This window comes from Acomys russatus, chromosome 10 (genome assembly GCF_903995435.1).
Source record: "Acomys russatus chromosome 10, mAcoRus1.1, whole genome shotgun sequence".
Classification (NCBI taxonomy): Eukaryota; Metazoa; Chordata; class Mammalia; order Rodentia; family Muridae; genus Acomys; species Acomys russatus.
The window spans coordinates 64,313,051-64,330,836 of NC_067146.1; the positions used below are offsets into that span (position 1 = coordinate 64,313,051).

General features: G+C 41.5%; 1 protein-coding gene across 1 annotated transcript in view; it reads left to right on the forward strand.

The window, feature by feature from the left end:
• The window catches only part of Fam13a (family with sequence similarity 13 member A), an 82,088-nt gene that overhangs the window by 39,161 nt on the left and 25,141 nt on the right, over positions 1-17,786 (forward strand). The window contains exons 6-8 of the mRNA XM_051152264.1: positions 5,848-5,924; positions 6,722-6,764; positions 14,452-14,599. Of these exons, the coding sequence (XP_051008221.1) occupies positions 5,848-5,924; positions 6,722-6,764; positions 14,452-14,599 (268 nt within the window). The remainder of the gene's footprint in view (positions 1-5,847; positions 5,925-6,721; positions 6,765-14,451; positions 14,600-17,786) is intronic.

Consider the following 17,786-nt stretch of genomic DNA (forward strand, 5'->3'; position numbering starts at 1 on the left):
ATAGTGATTAAAAGCCTGGAGCTTGGCTTTATTGCTAGGAAAGAATACACTTCTTAGTTTGAATCCTTTAAAACAAAACACATGAGTTTAACCCATCAACTTTCCCACAGGGAATAGGGCTGTGGACTTCCTAGACAGTAACCGTGAAGGGAAGTGGAAAGGAAGTCACATTCATTTCTTAAGATACGTGTCTGTGGGAGACTCCTTGTTCCAATTCATCTTTCGTGTGGGAAGGAATCTCCCCATTTGCCAGCTTTTACATTCAAGACCGTGCATATCACGTTAACTCAAATGAGCTCAGTGGACTTTATTGCAACCAATAAGGTAAATTCTGCCAGAAAACTTGGCAGGTAAACTTACTCCTCTACAAAGTGACAAAGTGACGGGATTCTCGAAGAACTTTGGCTGCTTTTGTGTTTCATGAGTTTTACAGTTTTGTTTTTATTATTTTTAATTATGTGTAGGTAGATATGTGTTTCTGAGTGTGAGTATGAACACATGAGTTCAGGTGCCTGAGGAAGCCAGAGGCCTCAGATCCCCTAAAGGTGGAGTTTCTGATAGGAGCTGCCTGGTGTGGCTGCTAGGATTTGAACCCTGGTCTTCTGGGAAAGCAGCAAATGCTCTTAACTATTGAGCTATCTCAGTAGTCTCACTGTATAGCCTTGGCTGGCCTGGAGCCCACTCTGTGAACCAGGCTAGCCTGGAAGTCACAGAGATGCAGCCAGCTTCTGCCTCCCGTGGGCTTCCATGGATGTAAAACTGTAACGCTGCCCCCGTAAACCTGCAGCGAAGAGCAGGGAACACAACAGTGGGTAGTGTTTCTCCTCACACTTCAGTGTCTGTTAGCTTCCCTTTCTCCAACTTGAGAAAAACCCCAAATTCAAGGTTTTTACACTTGGGGGAAATATTTGGTTTATACAAAATCTAAAAGAATAAGAAGATAATAATAATAAAAAAAAGATAATCACTATATCTCTTCTGTATGTCAGAGAATAGTTTAGAGCTTCAAGATAAGGAAAACAGAAAGAAAAAAAAACCCTGCCTTCATGAAGCTTAAAATCTAGTTGGGGCAGGAAAAAGTAAAACATAAAGCAGGAAACCCAGACAACCACTGGGAGAAAGTGCAGGCACTTTGGAGGACAGGACGTACAACCATACTGCCAGAGCCTCCCATCAGAACATTTTAAAGCAAGGTTCAGGCATGCATCTTAAGAAATGAATGTTCTTTTTTACTTCTCTTCAAAGTTACCCCACCACACACTCAAGACATTGTTCCCAGTGAGAAAGATGTATCTTTACCTACCTAGCCTGTAGTCAAATTTTACGCACACTTTTCTGCAGAAGCCCAGTTTTTCCTGTTATGCTCTGGCCCTTTAAGACTCCTCTGCAGTGGCCTACCATGTCTCGTGTTTGACACATGTTTCTTTGACTCTTGTCCTTTGCAGCATTGATTTCTCCTTGCCCTCTTCTGCAGGAGCCTCATTGGCTCTCCTTCCTAAGCCATGCTTGTGTTACCCAAGTTTTTTTATGCCTTTCTGTCAGATCTTTACTTATGATCTCCAGTTCTAAGGTTCCAGCTGTTTCTGCAAATGATTTCCACACCAGCATTTGACAAATGCCTCACATAGTACCCAAAGTCCACATGTCAGAACCAATTCTGCTTGTGATGTCTTTTGACCTTGGTTTGTTCCTCTGACCCAGCCAACCATGTTCTCCTTAGTTGGTCTAAGCCATTTTCTCTTCCTTATCTTCAGACCTTCTTCCAACTTTCTAATAGCCAAATGTAGCTTATTATATTTACAATGTTTTGATTCCTGATCCAGCTGTATGGCTTTGAGGTAAAGGTGCTTGGTGCGAAGCCTGGCTGTCTTAGGTCTATTCCAGGATCCTACATAATGGAAGTAAAACAACTGGCCCAGCAAAGATGCCCTTTGACCTTCACATATACATCTTGGCAAGCGTAGGCATTGTCCCATACACGCTCATGCACATAAAAGTAAAAGGTCATTTAAAAAAAAAAAAAAAGCTATCTTGAATCCTTGCCCCTTTGTCTTGCCACTGCATGGCTGAAACCCTTTTCTAATTAGTAAGCAGTAAGCGGGCAATGTCTGCACACCTCCACTCTGCCCTCACTAGACCATCCCATCTGCTGCTACACAACACATCACTCACCCTATACAGTGCTTTCAAACTCGGCCTCAGGTACAGCACACCACACAGCAGGTATTTTCTAGGAAGTGCCACATGTAAATATGCCCGCCACAGTGAAACACTGACATAGCCACACAAGTCTCCAACAAGCACTCCTATGGATACTGGGGATATAAATGGTGGTCAAGACAGGTCCACACATTCTGAATCTTGCCTTCTCAGAGGATGAGAGAGGTGACAAAACTGACCAACTATTCTTCTAAGTCTATTGAGTTTACAAATAAGCAAGTAAAAGCATATTCAGTCTTTGCTCAAGGACAATTCCATTCCCTGGATATTTTTAGAAGGCTTCAACCATGGCTAGGCATGGTAGCATATGCCTGTACTGCCTTTAATCCCAGTACCTGGGAGGTGGATGTAGGAAAATCTTGACACTGTCTAGGAGAAGGGATGCGGAGGCAAAAGAAGGTATTGACCACATTCACAGAGGCAGGAAAAGTCCTTACACACATGCTTCCTGATCATTAAGCTTACGTCGTCAACCTGAAATAACTCCTCTTCAAAATATGTGTCCACTTTACAGTCTAGTCTCCTAATTATTATGAAGGTTAATGTCAGATACTGTAGGAAAGGTGGATTCTTAACCCCACTACCTTTTATGTATGTTTTAACTTAGATTCAATTATAAATATAACCTTCAAGCCAAAACGAACCAATGCCTTGATACAGCTAGCTTTGGACTGGAAATGATTTTAAATCCCCCTCCACCCAGTGTTAGCATTAAAAACTAGACTCAAAACCTATTTGACCACACTCTGAAGTACTGAAACATAGAAGGAAAGTGACTTTGTGTTCAAAAGCTGTACTTGCTGACAGAGCTTTTTAGAGGGCAAGGGCAGAAGGCTTCCTTTGAACAAACATGTCACCCTGAAGGTCAGGGCAGTGCTGCCAGTCAAAACAAGTCTATGACTCTAACCTTGAGTTAAAGAAAGGAGACTGCGATATGGACTCATTAGCAAAGGATCACTGGCAGGTTTAAATTCCTTTCTGTTGCTTTTGTGCATTTTATGTTTTGTTGCTTAAATATATATAGGCTAGGATCAGCATGATGGGGTCAACAGGTGTACGTGGACTGGCAGGCTGACTTTGATCCCTGGATCCTAAAAGGTGGCAGGAGAAAGCTAGCCCCATACAGTTATCCTCTATATCCATACCTATGCAGGCGTATGTGCACCCTTATACGCATGCACACATACACAAAAAGCTACTGATGTCATAAAGAGACACCGGGAAGAGCTCGCTGGCTCTTCTCTCCATCCTTTTCCTGCAGTCATGAAGTAGTCATGTACCTGGTAAGCAGCACATATCCTGCCTCTCTTCTGCTGAGAGATAAGAGGTGATTTGTGTGGCTTCCAGGCTTGTCTGGTGAGATTTCTCATTTGCTTCTTCCGGCTGTAAGCTGGAATGAAGAAGAAAATTCTCAGGGCATGCCTAAAGCTGTTGTGGGCCCCTGCAGTGCTGAAAGAATTCACCATGTCTCTCTGTCTCTGTTTCTGTGTCTCTGTGTCTCTGTGTCTCTGTCTCTCTCTCTCTCTCTCTCTCTCTCTCTCTCTCTCTCTCTCTCTCTCTCTCTCTCTCCCTTTGTGTAATACTCTAAATAGTGCAGCAGTTCTCCCTCACTGTAGCACGTTGGTCACTTCATGCTGAGCTATGCTGGGTACTGCTAACGCAGCAGCATATGAGATCCAGGCAGACCACTGGGCTTGTCCTCCTCACTTTCATACTTTGCCTGGCCCAAACACACGTTGTCATAGTATTTACAATACCTTTGTTTCTGTCATGGGACCTGAATAGGAAAGTTAAATGTTAGTTGCCAAAACACAGAATGCAGAAGCCAGTGCATTCTTTCTATATTCAATGGTACACAAAGGAAATGAATCTTAGTTTTGTAAATAAGCACAGTAAGATTTGATCAAAAGTCAGAACTTACTAGCTGTTTGTTTGTTTTATTTGTTTTCAGGTGAAAGGTAAGATGTAGCTAAGACACAAGGGTTGCACCAAGGAGAAACTGTTCGGATTTCTTGTGATGTGGTCTTGACTCTTTTTCTTTATAAAAGAAAAAAAAAAAATTGAGTTGTATTGTGGTGTTTTTCTCCATCTCTCTCTCCTTCCTTTTTGCCCTGCCACCTCTATAGCCTCTTTTCCACTTTGAAGTCACAGAAGACCTTTGGTCTGCCCCCACTTTCTCCACACTCCTTGTTCTCCTCTTGTAGTTTTCTGTCTGCTCCCAAAATCTGTACCCACTCTCCTACCTCCTTACTCATTATACGCAAACACTAGGAGTTAGGGTCCTCCTACGAAAGAGAAGATGCACTCATGTCTTTTTGAGACTGAGTTACTTCATTTAAAGTAACCTTTCCAGTTCGATCCATTTTCCTGCAAATTTCATGATTTTATTTTTTGTTAACAGCTGACTGAAATTCCACTGTGTAGATACCATATTCACTCTCATTATCCATTCCTCTGTGGATGGACATCTATGCTGGCTTCATCCCCTTGTAGTGCTGAGAATCAATAAGCATGGATGTGCAGGTGTCTCTGTAGTAGGATACAGAGTGCTTTGGGCATATGCACGGTGTTGTGCATTATATACATGATAGTTCTATTTTTAACTACTTGAGAAACTCCACACTAATTTCCATTGTGGTTGCACTAGTTTACACTGCCCCCAATAGCAGATAAGAATTGCAAAGAACACTTTTTAAAAAAATTTTTATTAATTTATTCTTGTTACATCTCAGTGGTTATCCCATCCCTTGTATCCTCCCATTCTTCCCTCCCTCCCATTTTCCCCTTATTCCCCTCCCCTATGACTGTTGCTGAGGGGGATTACCTCCCCCTGTATATGCTCATAGGGTATCAAGTCTCTTCTTGGTAACCTGCTGTCCTTCCTCTGAGTGCCACCAGGTCTCCCCTTCCAGGGGACATGGTCAAATGTGAAGCACCAGAGTTCGTGTGAAAGTCATACCCCACTTTCCACTCAACTGTGGAGAATAAGAACACTTATTTTTATTTTTTTCTGCAGGCAATTGAATCCAGGGCCTTCAAGCCAGGCAGGTGTTCTATTATTGAGCTACATGCTAGTCTATGAGCTAGACTTCGGATCCAGTTGATTTATAATCAGACTGCTTTACTCATCATTGCCTAATGTTCACAGAGGTCATATTAGCACTGTATTCTGCAATGGTAATAAATTAGGCTGGGTGTGACAGCACACAACTGTAACCTAGCATTTTCCTTGTATGAGCATGAGAACTGACTGTCTCCAAAACAACAACAAAGGCCAAAAAGAAAAAAAAATTAAATGAGCAGTGAGGGTTAGATTAGATTCAAGATCATTCCTCCGTTGTATTTCTCAACCATCCTGATTTTCTGACAATCTGAGTTTTGCACTTTAGCCTTAAAAGGTTTTTTGTTTTGTTTTGTTTTACTAATGAGGACATTACAGATGACCCTTTCCATGATGTTATCAGTTGTCTTTGCTAAAGGGATGGTGGGTCTCAATATACCTTTATTAACAAACAGAAGTGTGCCTCTGTCTATAGGTTCTCTGATTTGTCTATGTTAAAGAAAGGAGAATATGCTGTTGAATTTTTCTTTCCTTGCTTCATAGCAACCACCATTTGTGTGTTACAGAACATGGAAAGTCTCAGTCCCTTGCAGCCACTTGAAAGACTTGGGCCTGAAGCTGCCGAACTGAGACCTCATGAAAGGTAACTTGAGAATTCCTTCTCACTCCATGTTCGAGGGCATGACAGATTTCTTTTACTAAACACAAAGTGAGTTATAAGAACCAAAAAAAAAAAAAGAGTAGGAAGAAAAGATTGTGTGTGGCCAACAGTATTTATTTTAAGGAGAATATTTTGGGTACAGACTTTATTATTAAGGCAAATAATCATATCCATGTATGGCTTTCTTATAGTTTTTTTAACAGGTGTTCTTTTTAAGAGGTAATATTTATATTATTTGAAAATTTTATAAAATCTATTTTGATCATATTCAACCTCTCTTCTCTAACTTCTCTAGATCCACCCCACTTTCTTACCCATCCAACTTCATGTTCACCTTTTTGAAGAAGACAGACAAGCACAAGTGTGTTGTCTAAATACTCTTGGGTATGGGAACAGCCCTAGAGTGTAGGACACATCCTTAAATCAAAGTGACTCTTCTCTTCTACCAGCTATCAAATGCCAGCAGCTCCTCAGCTAGTGTTGAGTCTCTTGCCCCAAATCCCCTGCTGCTGGGATTTTATCTGGCTTGAGCTTGTGCAGATTTTGTGTAGGAGATCACAACTGCTGTGAATGCACATGTGTTATTATACCTAATAGACGAGTGCATTTCCTAGGTTACTTATCAAATTTTAACTTCTTGTTCTATTTTGTCATTTGATTTCATTTGAATCTGGTTTCAAGATACTCTGGCCACTTTTTAAAGAAATAAGATTCTAATATGAATGGATAGAAGAGATCATAAATGGATGATTTGTGGGTTTTGTTTTTTGTTTTGATAGCAAAGAAAACGAAAGAGGTGGTAGAGACACTCATCATTATGAGGTGAGTAGCTACACAAGTGGAACTGGGGGGACTTTGCCCTTGTTCTTGAATGTGCTTGGAAAATGGTACTATCTTTTTCTTCTAAATGCTTCCAGCTCCAGTGCCAATTTTAGTCTGTTTATGGGAAGAATTAATCCTTTTCTCAAAATACAGTTAAATGTAGATATATCAATAATGCATAGAGAGCTGTCTTTGTAGCTGAGTAGTTCTTAATGTTTGCTGAGTACTGACCTAATTTATTATTGGAGTTATTCAACCACGTCAACTAAATTCTGTCACCTATGTCCTATGCTAGGAGTCACTGGCCCCCCTGAGAGCTTTGAGTTTAGCAGATTAAGAATCTAAACACTGCTGGGTGGAAGTGAGTGGTGTAGTTGAGTGGTAGAATGCATCTAGCATGTACAAAGCCCTGCGTTTGCTCTCTACCAGTGGGAAAAACAAGGAATCTGCAAATTTAGGAACTCTCTCCTTAGAAAAAGTCCACATTCACACGAAACCATTGTAAATTAATGAGCCCCCTCCCTCGCCCGCCCTGTCTTGCTGTAGCTTTCCTATATTTCTTCATGTGTACTTCTTCATCAGCCGAGACAGAGGGCTGGACATGGCGCCTCCTGCCTGTAATCTCTGTGTCCAGGAAGCCAAGTCATGAAGAATGACGTGCACAGCAAGACTTTATCTCCCCTTAAAAAAAAACCTCGGTAGGGACCACATCATTCCTTTTTTACTTCAAGCTTCTGCTGCTGGGATAATTGCTTCATATCTTATTTCCAGCTCAAGTATCCTTCCTTCCACAGGGCCAAAGCAACAGGCTGCTATGTTTCTCTGGTCTCTATGGACTGTGTTAATGAGCATGTTTCCTATTTTCTCTGCCATCTTCCTCAGTTCACAGAAAACCCTTTGACATTGGACATAAGCTTAAAGCTTGCTTAAAGACTCCTAGAGATGTCTTCTCATCTCTTCTGGCATAAAGTGGAGTAGAACAGCTTTGTTAATGAACTTTCATGATTGTAAATCCTAATCTCAAATGGCACCCAAGTTGACAGTGGCCTCTCTATGTCTCTGGGTCACTGCACAGTCATTAACACAGATCTTAAATTCTTCTCCTGAGCGCCAGGTCCTCTTCTTACATGTGTCACCCATGTGTAACATCAATCAGCAACTAGCAAATAGCTCTGGAAGTATTCGCTATTAATAAACATCATTAGATCATGAATTAAAGTTAAGGATATGCTCTGCCTTAGCTTCATCATAGCTACATCAATGGAGAAAAAGACACCACTTCACATGATTGGGATTTATATAAATATATATATGTATATATGTATATATTCCAAAATATGTCTATTTTGAGGGAATATTTTTGTTACTACTTATTAAACAACAGGAAGTTTTTTTTTTTCATTTTTAACATACATTCTCTTGTTTCAGCATGCTGTGATTCATATAAATCACTTCCTAAAACTTCTAAAACAACAGTGGTTTCTCCATCTCGGGGATGAAAAGTCTACACTTTGTTAACCCTTTCTAGAATTTTTATTAGCATTCATTTAATTTCAAGTCTCCTTTAGCATCAGGCTGAGATGCCAAAATTCGTATGTCCACAATGAACTCAGTTTGTGATTTATTTTCTGGTAAGATGAATTTGTTCCTACTGACACTGTCTTTTAGGAGTCTTCATTAAAAAAAAAAAGTCTTCAGTAACACTGTCAGCTCTATATGAGATTGCAAAGGTGTTTCGTGACTAGTGTTCTATTGGAATGAGGGACACTGACACTCAACCTCAGAGCTGTTCCCTATTTTAGGAACAGACAGGCAGAGAGAAACCTCTAAGTTTGTTTCCTAATGTCACAATGCAGGCACGACAGTAGTTTTGCTTTTTCAAATATCAATTGACTGCTTTAATTGTACCTCGTACTAAGTCCTGTCTTGAAAATGATCATAACATTGAACCTTTATTGCATGTCCTTAAATTTTTGCTTTAATTATGCAACTAAATGTATCCAAAAAGAGGGTCTCTAAGAGTCTCAGATAGGTACTGATCACCAAGAGTTTCACATTCCTTTCTTGAGAGGTTTGAATTAAAATTTTATGACACACGATGAAAAACATTCAGAGTCACTCCAAAATGTCACAAAGGCAGGTAGGGTTTCTTGTGGCAGGTCTTGGAGAGGTTGACACTTTAATAAAATATCTTTCCTGGGCTGTATGAAAAAGGGTGACAATTGTATTATAACTCATGGAGTACTTGCTCTTTCTTTCTGGAACTCATGTAAAATCACAGGTATCCATAAGAGAAAGCATCCTTACTACTCATATGTCCATTTTTAAAACGTTTGACTGAAATATGTTTTCAGAGTTGTGCTAACTATGGAAGTGTCTTATACATGAGGTCCTTCTGTAAGCTAAGCAATTTTCTTTAAAGGTTTATTTTTATTGTTTTAAATCATACGTGTGTGTGTGTGTGTGTGTGTGTGTGTGTGTGCAAGTGGGTGCAGATGCCAATGAAGGTCACAGACATCAGATCTCTCTAGAGCTGGAATTACAGGCAGTTCTGAGCTGTCTGCTGTGGGTGCTGGGAACTGACCTTGGGTCCTGTGTAAGAGTAGTAAGCAGTATTAATCACTGAGCCATCTCTCCAGCCCCAAGCTAAGCAATGTTATATTGTGAAAATATGTTACATTTCATATAAAGTCTAAAATATCCAAACAATAAACTTACAGTGAATCTTTTTGCCATAGGAGTAAATCAAGCAAGAATCCTTAGCTGTAGGGAAGGACATCACATTATCTGAGAGAATTTTATTTCAAAATTCTAAGCCAATGAAGTGTTAAATTCTTTCAAGACATTCTTATGTTCTTTATGCCCTCTAAGCTCACTGATTAAGAGTGATTACAAGCATACCTTTGATAACAAACAGGACATTCATTACAAAAGCCTATTTCCCCTTTTCTCGTCTTGCCTTGAAAAAGTAATTAAATAAAAGAAGGGGGAAAAAAAAAAAAGAAGAAGAAGGGGAGAAGTTAAGGCTTGCCATGCAAGACTGAGAGCTGATTGTCCCATCATCTCACCGAAGAAGCAGGATCGTCCGTGCTCAGCACGCACTGCTGGTACTCATGCACACAGGAACCTTGGGGGATATGTTATGTCTATTTTCCTTTATTATTAGGCTAAACAGTAAATGTTGGTGTTTTCCTGTATCTTCAGTTAATACTAGCCTTTTCCTGGCAATGGTCCAACAGTCTCTAGAATTCTCATTCCTCATTCTACCAAATCCTTAGCCACTTACCTAAATCCTGTTTGGAAATGGCACATAAACTGACCTGAAGGCGAGGAAGGGGCAGAGCAGAGACAAAAAAAAACCAGGCTCAGCCAAACAGGTGCAAGTCTCAACAATGATCAGACTGAGAGACTTAAGCTAATGGTTTGAGCCTGCGTGTGGAATGTCGCCGGAGGCCCAGGTGAGACAGCTGCCTGCATTAGCTCTCTGCCAGCCAGTGCTTTCCCTTGATAACTTCTATGACACCAGCACACTCAGCCACTCAATGTTTCTCTTCCACACAGGATTCTATACCTTCAGCATTTGTGAGTTCCACTGCTCAGAACATGCTACCTTTTCAATCACCATTTGCCAATGAGTAGGGAAAGGGGCAGAGGTAGAAACAGAAATCTGTGAAGTCTTACTTAGTGTGGGCAATCTGTTCATATGTTTTTCATTTGTTCCTCACAATGACCCAAAGATGCCCAATCATAGAGACAGGGAAGCTAAGGCTCAAAGAGGTGGACTCACAGGCCTTGACAAAGCAAAGCTGCTACTTAACTCAGGTCTCCATCCCTAGAACCCATCATTAGCTGCCTCCACTCCCGGGTCCTCTGTGCTATCCATTACACCCCTAAGCAAAGACTCATTGTGTTTTCATGTGAGGCAGCATTTTGACAGAGGTGCAGGCATCTGAGCACAGTCTGACAATGCTCCAGCTCATAGCATGAAAGATTTCTGAGTCGAGATTGTGCGATTAATATACTTTCTGACTTAGCTGAAAATACTAGATGTACTAGATGTGTACACAACAAAAGTTTAAACCAAAAATATTTCTGTATTTGAGACTGCCCTTGACGTGATAACCTTGACATGATAACCTGAATGATCAAAGAGGAGAAACATAAGCAAATAGGCAGTGTTCCTAGAGATTGTGATCTGCTTTGCAAGGTGTCTCATCCAAGGTACCTACAGGAAGAGCCGTGTGTCTTCTTCAACATGGCTGCAGAGCCCGAGAAGCCACTGAACAGCAACCCACCATCACTGCTCCCTCCTGAGCAGTAGCCAGTTGTGCAACCCAAGCCTAGGAAAGCTCATCATCTGCATAGACCCATTGGGCCAAAAATTAGGACTCAGCCTGCTAAGATAAGAGGACAAGCAATATAACCACATCAGGGATGGATCAGAGCCCAGCGAGACAGAGCCAAGTTGTACATGAGTCCATGCTTGCACAGGCCAGGATAGGTGGAGGGAAGAGGAATGTGTCCAAGGTTGTTTCAAAAGTCAACTTTAGTTATCCTAGCTTGCACTATGTGGGATGTCCTCTTCAACACCGAATGGTGCCCACTCCGCTAGCCTGTCCTTACTGGATTTCAGATACAGTGACTGCTTGTTATTCCTAAACGACATTAAAACCAAAAACAGAAACAGCAAGGCCTCACTGAACAAAGCTCCATATGCTTACTTCCTCCTTCCCGATGGCAGCCCATTCTCTCACTTCCTTCGCCCCGCTGCCTATGTAGCATTATAGAAAAGAAGCCATACCTAGCCACTCAGTATAAAATAAGGCACCTCACCCACTGTCATGAGTTAACACCCCCTTTTCCTTGTTTTATCTCCGTAGACCTAATGGTATTTTTATTTTTTAAACTTTCCGTGATTCCAAGGGCAGTGGTGCACACCTGTAATCCCAGCTGACGGGGAGGCAGAGGCAGGCAGGTCTCTGTGAGTTTGATGCCAAGCCTGGACGACAAAGTGAGTCTAGGACAGCCAGGGCTGGTTTTTGTTTTGTTGAAAAACAAAACAACAACAACAACAACAAAACTTTTGATGACATATTTATTTTTATTTTCTGTGTAAAGGTGCTTTGGCCACATATATGTTTGTGTGCTATGTGTGTGAAGTGCCTTTGGAGGACAAGGCAGTCAGATCCCCTGGAACTGGAGTTATAGATATTTGGAGCCTCCATGTAGGCGCTGAGAATGGAATCTGGGTTCTCTGCAGGAGCAACAGTGCTCTTAGCCCCATAATGATTTCTTAACTGATTCTATCATGTAACACTCAAAGGACATTTCATTTTGTCTTATGCAATTTTGCCAGTGTCTAAAAAAACTAGCACTGGAAAATCATTTATTGTTTGAACTAATGAGCACATTTCATGTTAGCATGTCCTGTCTTTGAGCGGAGTGGCCAGCACTACTGTCCCCTGAATTATGCAGTGCTTAGCCTCATCATATGGGGTCTTTCATCCCTGCCTCTGCTTCTGGAGCCCTTGTCATCTGCTTTCCACCTTTTCAACCTCAGGGCTGGCCACCCTGGAATTGCTAGTGCAGTTGACCAATGGCAGACACACTGACAGCTCTGCTGATTTGTTTTCACGGTACATAAATGTGTCCTGTCTTCTGATGTAACATGTTTTACCTCACATTCAATCATCCATGCCTTGTCTCCTCCTACTCCTTGCTAGCAATATGGGGGCCTGGCATCTTACTCATTGGTCTTTACCTGGTGCCATATAACAACAGAAAGAATGGTGGCTTCTGCTTGCATGTCTCTTTTTGTGTTGTAGACTGTAGGCTTTGCTTATCATCCCTTAGATCTCTGCAAGAACTATAAGAGATGTTGAGAAATACTTATTTAATACATGCATGTTCTGTTCCTCTATCTTACACATTTATAGTCATACAAACTCACATGTTCACACACAACTGTGACTGATTGTTCCTAAAACATCTGAAAGCTGAGGCACTTAGGCTAAAGTTAGGGAACAAGTGACTTTTGTAATATGACTATTTCCCAGTGGATAGATCACCCACTTCGAATGTCCTAGAGCAGTGGTTGGGGTCACACATCAGATCTCCTGCATATCAGATATTTACATTATGACTCATAACTAGCAAGATTACAGTTATGAAGTCGCAACAAAGTAATGTCATGGTTGGGGGTCACCATCACGAGGAACTGTATTACAGGCTTGAAGCCTTAGGCAGGCTGAGAATCCCTGTCCTAGAGTGTAAGGTTGCCTTGGTGTTTTCTTGTGATGCTGCTACTTATCATGACCTTTGAAGTTTTGTTTTGTTCCTAATGTTAAGAAAGGCCAATCCTCATGTTTCACTCAATGAAAACAGGACAGTAAAACAGCACTGACTAGTAAAGTCCCATGGTGATCTCAAAGTGGGTCGTCAGGTACTAGAAGGAGCTGGAAGTCTTAAATAGCACTGTATTTTAGGTGTAATAACATCTCCTACATTACTGAATTCACTTATGATTTCCAGATGTTCTCGGTTTTTTTCAATTAATAATGGGGTAACTAAAAATAAAGTTCAATTACTCCCAAAGAAAATATTTTGTACAGATCTGTGATACTTGAAAAGCACATTTTCAAGTAAAAATATTTAAGCACGGTCACTTATGATTTTCTGAAGGCAAGAAGAGACATAACAGCTTAATTTACAATATGCCAAGAGATCAAGTTTAAAAAGACAATTTTGATGGAAATGAATTAATTTAAGAGCTATTTTAAACACAAGCACTTAGCTTAAATATCTGCCTTTTAGGGAAGGTTTTTCCCTTCCATCATATATCCTAGCCAGGGGTAGGTGCTGCCTCTGGCAGAGACAAAATCAGCTTTAGTATTCAAAGTAGATGAATAAATAGAAAAACAATGACAATTGCATAGTTGTAAGATATAAATTACACATCTCTGACTTGCCAGCACTTTTCCTGGGAGGGAAGACTGTTCGCCCTGTAATCTTGGCTTCTTTTCCGGGTCTATTCCTCACTGCTAGCTGAGAAGAAACACCAAACCCGTGCCATTTGAATTTGCGCAACAATGTTTTAATACCCAGAGCGCCTCCATAAATAGTCTGTTCTCCCCCACACTCTGGAGAAAACAGCCCCATTTAATCGATCTAAGCCTGAGGGCTCGGAGGAGTGTGGTGGCCCGAGCTTCTGTCCCTGCCCTTGGAGGAATGTTTACCTAAGCGGCAAAGACACTGCTCACTGCTCGCCAGACACCCCGTGTTGCTGCCGCAGCCTTAGCAACCGAGGCCAGCTTTTTGTTGTTGTTTACCATCTGATGGGCCATGCTCCTTTAAGAAACATAAACTCCTTCTCCTCCTTCCTGGCCTTAGTCAGTAATCACTCACGACCTGTCAGCTGCCTGAAGTCATCTGGAGGAGTAGCCTAAGGAAATCATCCTGCCTCTCCCCGTAAGAAGAAAAGTTAAAGGCTGGCAGATGGACAGTGGCTTTTTGCATGAGAGTAGCCAGATAGTGCCCAGGGGGCATCAAGCCCTGGTTTTAATTTCTGCAATGGAAGTGTTAGCAGCTGTGGCTTGGGAGGTTGCATTCAGAAGGCGTGGAGTCGCCGCAAATGTTTTTGCATTTTGGTGAACAGTAGCTGTGAGGGGACATTGTGCTGTTATTGCAGAGCCTCGCAATGAAGATTCAGGAGCACCCCAGTATATCTGACACCAAACAACAGAGGAATCAAGAGGCTGATGATCAGCAGGAGAGCTTTGTCCCCGAAGTGCCCCAGTTGGACCTGACTGCATTGTGTGAGGAGAAGAACTGGGAAGGTAGGTGAACATCTTCCGTTTGGGTTTTGCATTGAAAAAGCATACATGAATAAGGGTATGCAAGGCATGTGACTGCATGCCTGTGGGGATGAGAGTAAGCGCCCTGCATTTAGAAGGAATTCGGGTTTCTATTTTTTAAAAAAAGTGGCTTAAAATTCTTTACCGGGCATAGGAACACGCAGGTTAGTGTTGCCAAGGGTAGTTGCAATACAGGAGAGGAAAATATGCATGCTCTTTGCCCTAGCCTTACCTTGCAGTGTATTTTTCACCCAACAAGAGTGCTGCCCTGCTTGTGGTATGCTGCAGAAAGCCAGCCACCCACCACCTCACCCACTAGCCCTACTGCCTTAGCTGACCCCTGATACCTGTCAGCCACCCCACTGTATGACCCATTTCCTGCAGTACCCCTTCCAAGTTTTTAGAAGGATGTTTTTCTTTGCTTTTCTTCTATCTTTTAATGTATACATTTTTTTTAAAGGATCATGTTAACAAAGTATTAAGAACACTGAATGAAAGCACTTCTTTGCTGAAGGCCTCTGACATGGTTTTAGGTTTTTGTTTTTGTATTCTAGAGCCTTCTGGTGAAAACATTAGAAATTTACTTTTAGGAAGAAGTTAGCATTGTCAAAACATTGCAGGGAGGGTCCTTCAGCAGTTCTCTAAGTTGCCTCCTTTGTCCCTCTGTCTACACTCAATCTGCACCAGCACTCTACACAGTGTGTGTCTGAAGGCCACAGCCAGGGAGAAATGGGCTCCTGGCGTCAGTATGGCAGTGTACCTTAACAGAATGACTTAGCAGAGAGCCACAGCTATACCCTGCTCCCGTGGGTCTTCCCCGCCCCATCCTGCCCCACTCCTCTGTTTTCCGCTAATGATCAAAAGTCCATCTGAAGAGACCACAGGGTGAAAGGCTGACCTACTTACTGTCCTGGCATACAGGGCTCCTTGAGAACAGATCGTTTTGTTTTCATTTTCCCTCCTGTAATCTAAGAAACCCTTTCTGGTTATTTTCATATAACTAGGCAGCAGATCTGAAATCCTGTCAGATCATTCCAGCTCAAAATATTCAGAGAACAAAAGAGGGCATGGTTGACTTGCTTCATGCTAAATTTAACTGATCTATCTTTGGATGTCAATTGGTTGGTCAGTCATTTTTGACCACTTTGAAATAATCATATGTCTTTTTAATCTATAGATGGGCAACAATCTGCCTTCTCTGCTCTTAAGAGTCTCAGAGTGGTTACTGATGCCCAAATAGAAGCCAAAGCAAAAATAAATAACTACTGCATTTGAGTTTCAGTGATATAGACTCTCATAACACTTTTAAATAAAACGACAAATTTAGAGCCAGAATTCAAATGAGCTAGTCTCTTTCTCGCCACCCCGCCCCCCCCGCAAATAGCCTCAGTTTGATTCTTTCTCTTGGTTAATAATTACAAATTTAAGTTGTTCTCTCAACACACATAGCCTAGAAAAAAGCTGAACATGCTCTCCAGAGTGGTTGAAAGGCAATTTAGATTTTCTTAGAAATCATCCCACTACTTTAAAGATTTTTTTTTCTCCGTAGTATAAAAATGTGGAGGAAGCAGTATCTTATTTAGAAGGGTGGACAGGGTGTTTTCCAAAAGGTTATTGGAAAAATACACCTTACAGGCTGGCTTAGGCAAAAGACTTGTGTTGGCAAATGGCTGTGACTCTCCTTTTTTTCCTCATTACATTTGCCTTTGGTGTTGGACTTCTACACCTTTAAAATCTACAGGGATTTAGGTTTCAAGGTCATTTTGGCTGCTTGGTTAATGTTCTCAGTATCCATTTTCAAATCACATACTTTAATTTCCAAGTTGCTTTATAATAGGAGCATGGCCATAGATATAGTAAAAATAAAGGAACCAATGTGCAAAGCTATATTAAAATGACAGCAGTAAATTTGACCTTACTTCTAGCTTCAGTAAGAAATGGAAATGTTTTTCTAGTAGCAAATAAGCTTCCCACTAGTTTAAGTTGCGCACACAAAGGCCAGGCAACAAACTATAAAGATGGAAGTTATAATCCGCAAACTGTACAGAACAATATCCACTCTCGGCCTCTGATCCCTGGCCACAGCCACTGTGTGGAGGGGACACTCTGGGTTTGGATACCTCCTCACTGGCCTGTGCCATTGGTCACAGTCTGATGTGGAGCCAGGAAAGGTCACCTGATGTAGGGTGGCATGAATGGTTGTGGTGGAAGGCCTGGCAGTGTGCATCTCAGAAATAGTGTACTCCAAGTTCTTAAGCTTAGAATCAAAGAAACAGTGAAAGGCATTGAAATAGGAAGTAGATTCCATAGTCTCCGGAGGGGAACCTCTGAAAAGTAAACATGGGATCCATCTCACCCTGCTGATTGGCCTGTAATCTACCATGCCTTCACTTTTTAAGGCACATCATGTAATCCGCCATGCTGTTAATCTTTTTGGTGTTAGGGTTTCAATTCTCCAAAGTGAAGTGAATACACAAATCAAGGGCATTGGTCTGATATTGAAAGTTATTTAGAATTGTGTAATTAAACTGTTACTAAATCCCGTGCATGCTGACTTGGATAAGATTTAAACACCCAACTCTATTTTATTTGCCTTGAAACTAGGCTTAAAGAGTACTGTAACCTGGGAATGGTGGCTCATACTTGCCATGCCAATGTGCAGAGATTGAAGCAGCAGAATTACAGCTCTGAGGCCAGCCTGTGCTGCAGAGTAGCCTTGAGCTCAAGATCCTTCTACCTCAGAGTCCCAAGTGCTGGGATTACTGCTGTGAGCCTCCACAAACAGCCATCAGGACATTTTTTAAAGGTCACAAAATACTTAATTTTTCTCACTCATTACTTACAACAGACAACTATTTTGAAGAGAGATTCCCTATAAGAGTCATGAAGATGGCTTAGTAGGTAAGGGTATGTATTGTTCTTTCTGAGGACGCCAGTTCAACTCCCACCACACACATTAACAGCTTACAACTGCTTGTGACTCCAACTACAGGGGATGCTCCTAACCTCAGGCACATGCACATATACCCACATACACACATGTACATGTAAATATATAATTTTAAAAATATATTTTTTAAAGTCATGAGGAAGGCCTGGTGAGATACCTCAGTGGGTAAGGGCGCTTGTCATCAAGTCTGATACCCTGAGCTCCGTCCCCAGAACTTAC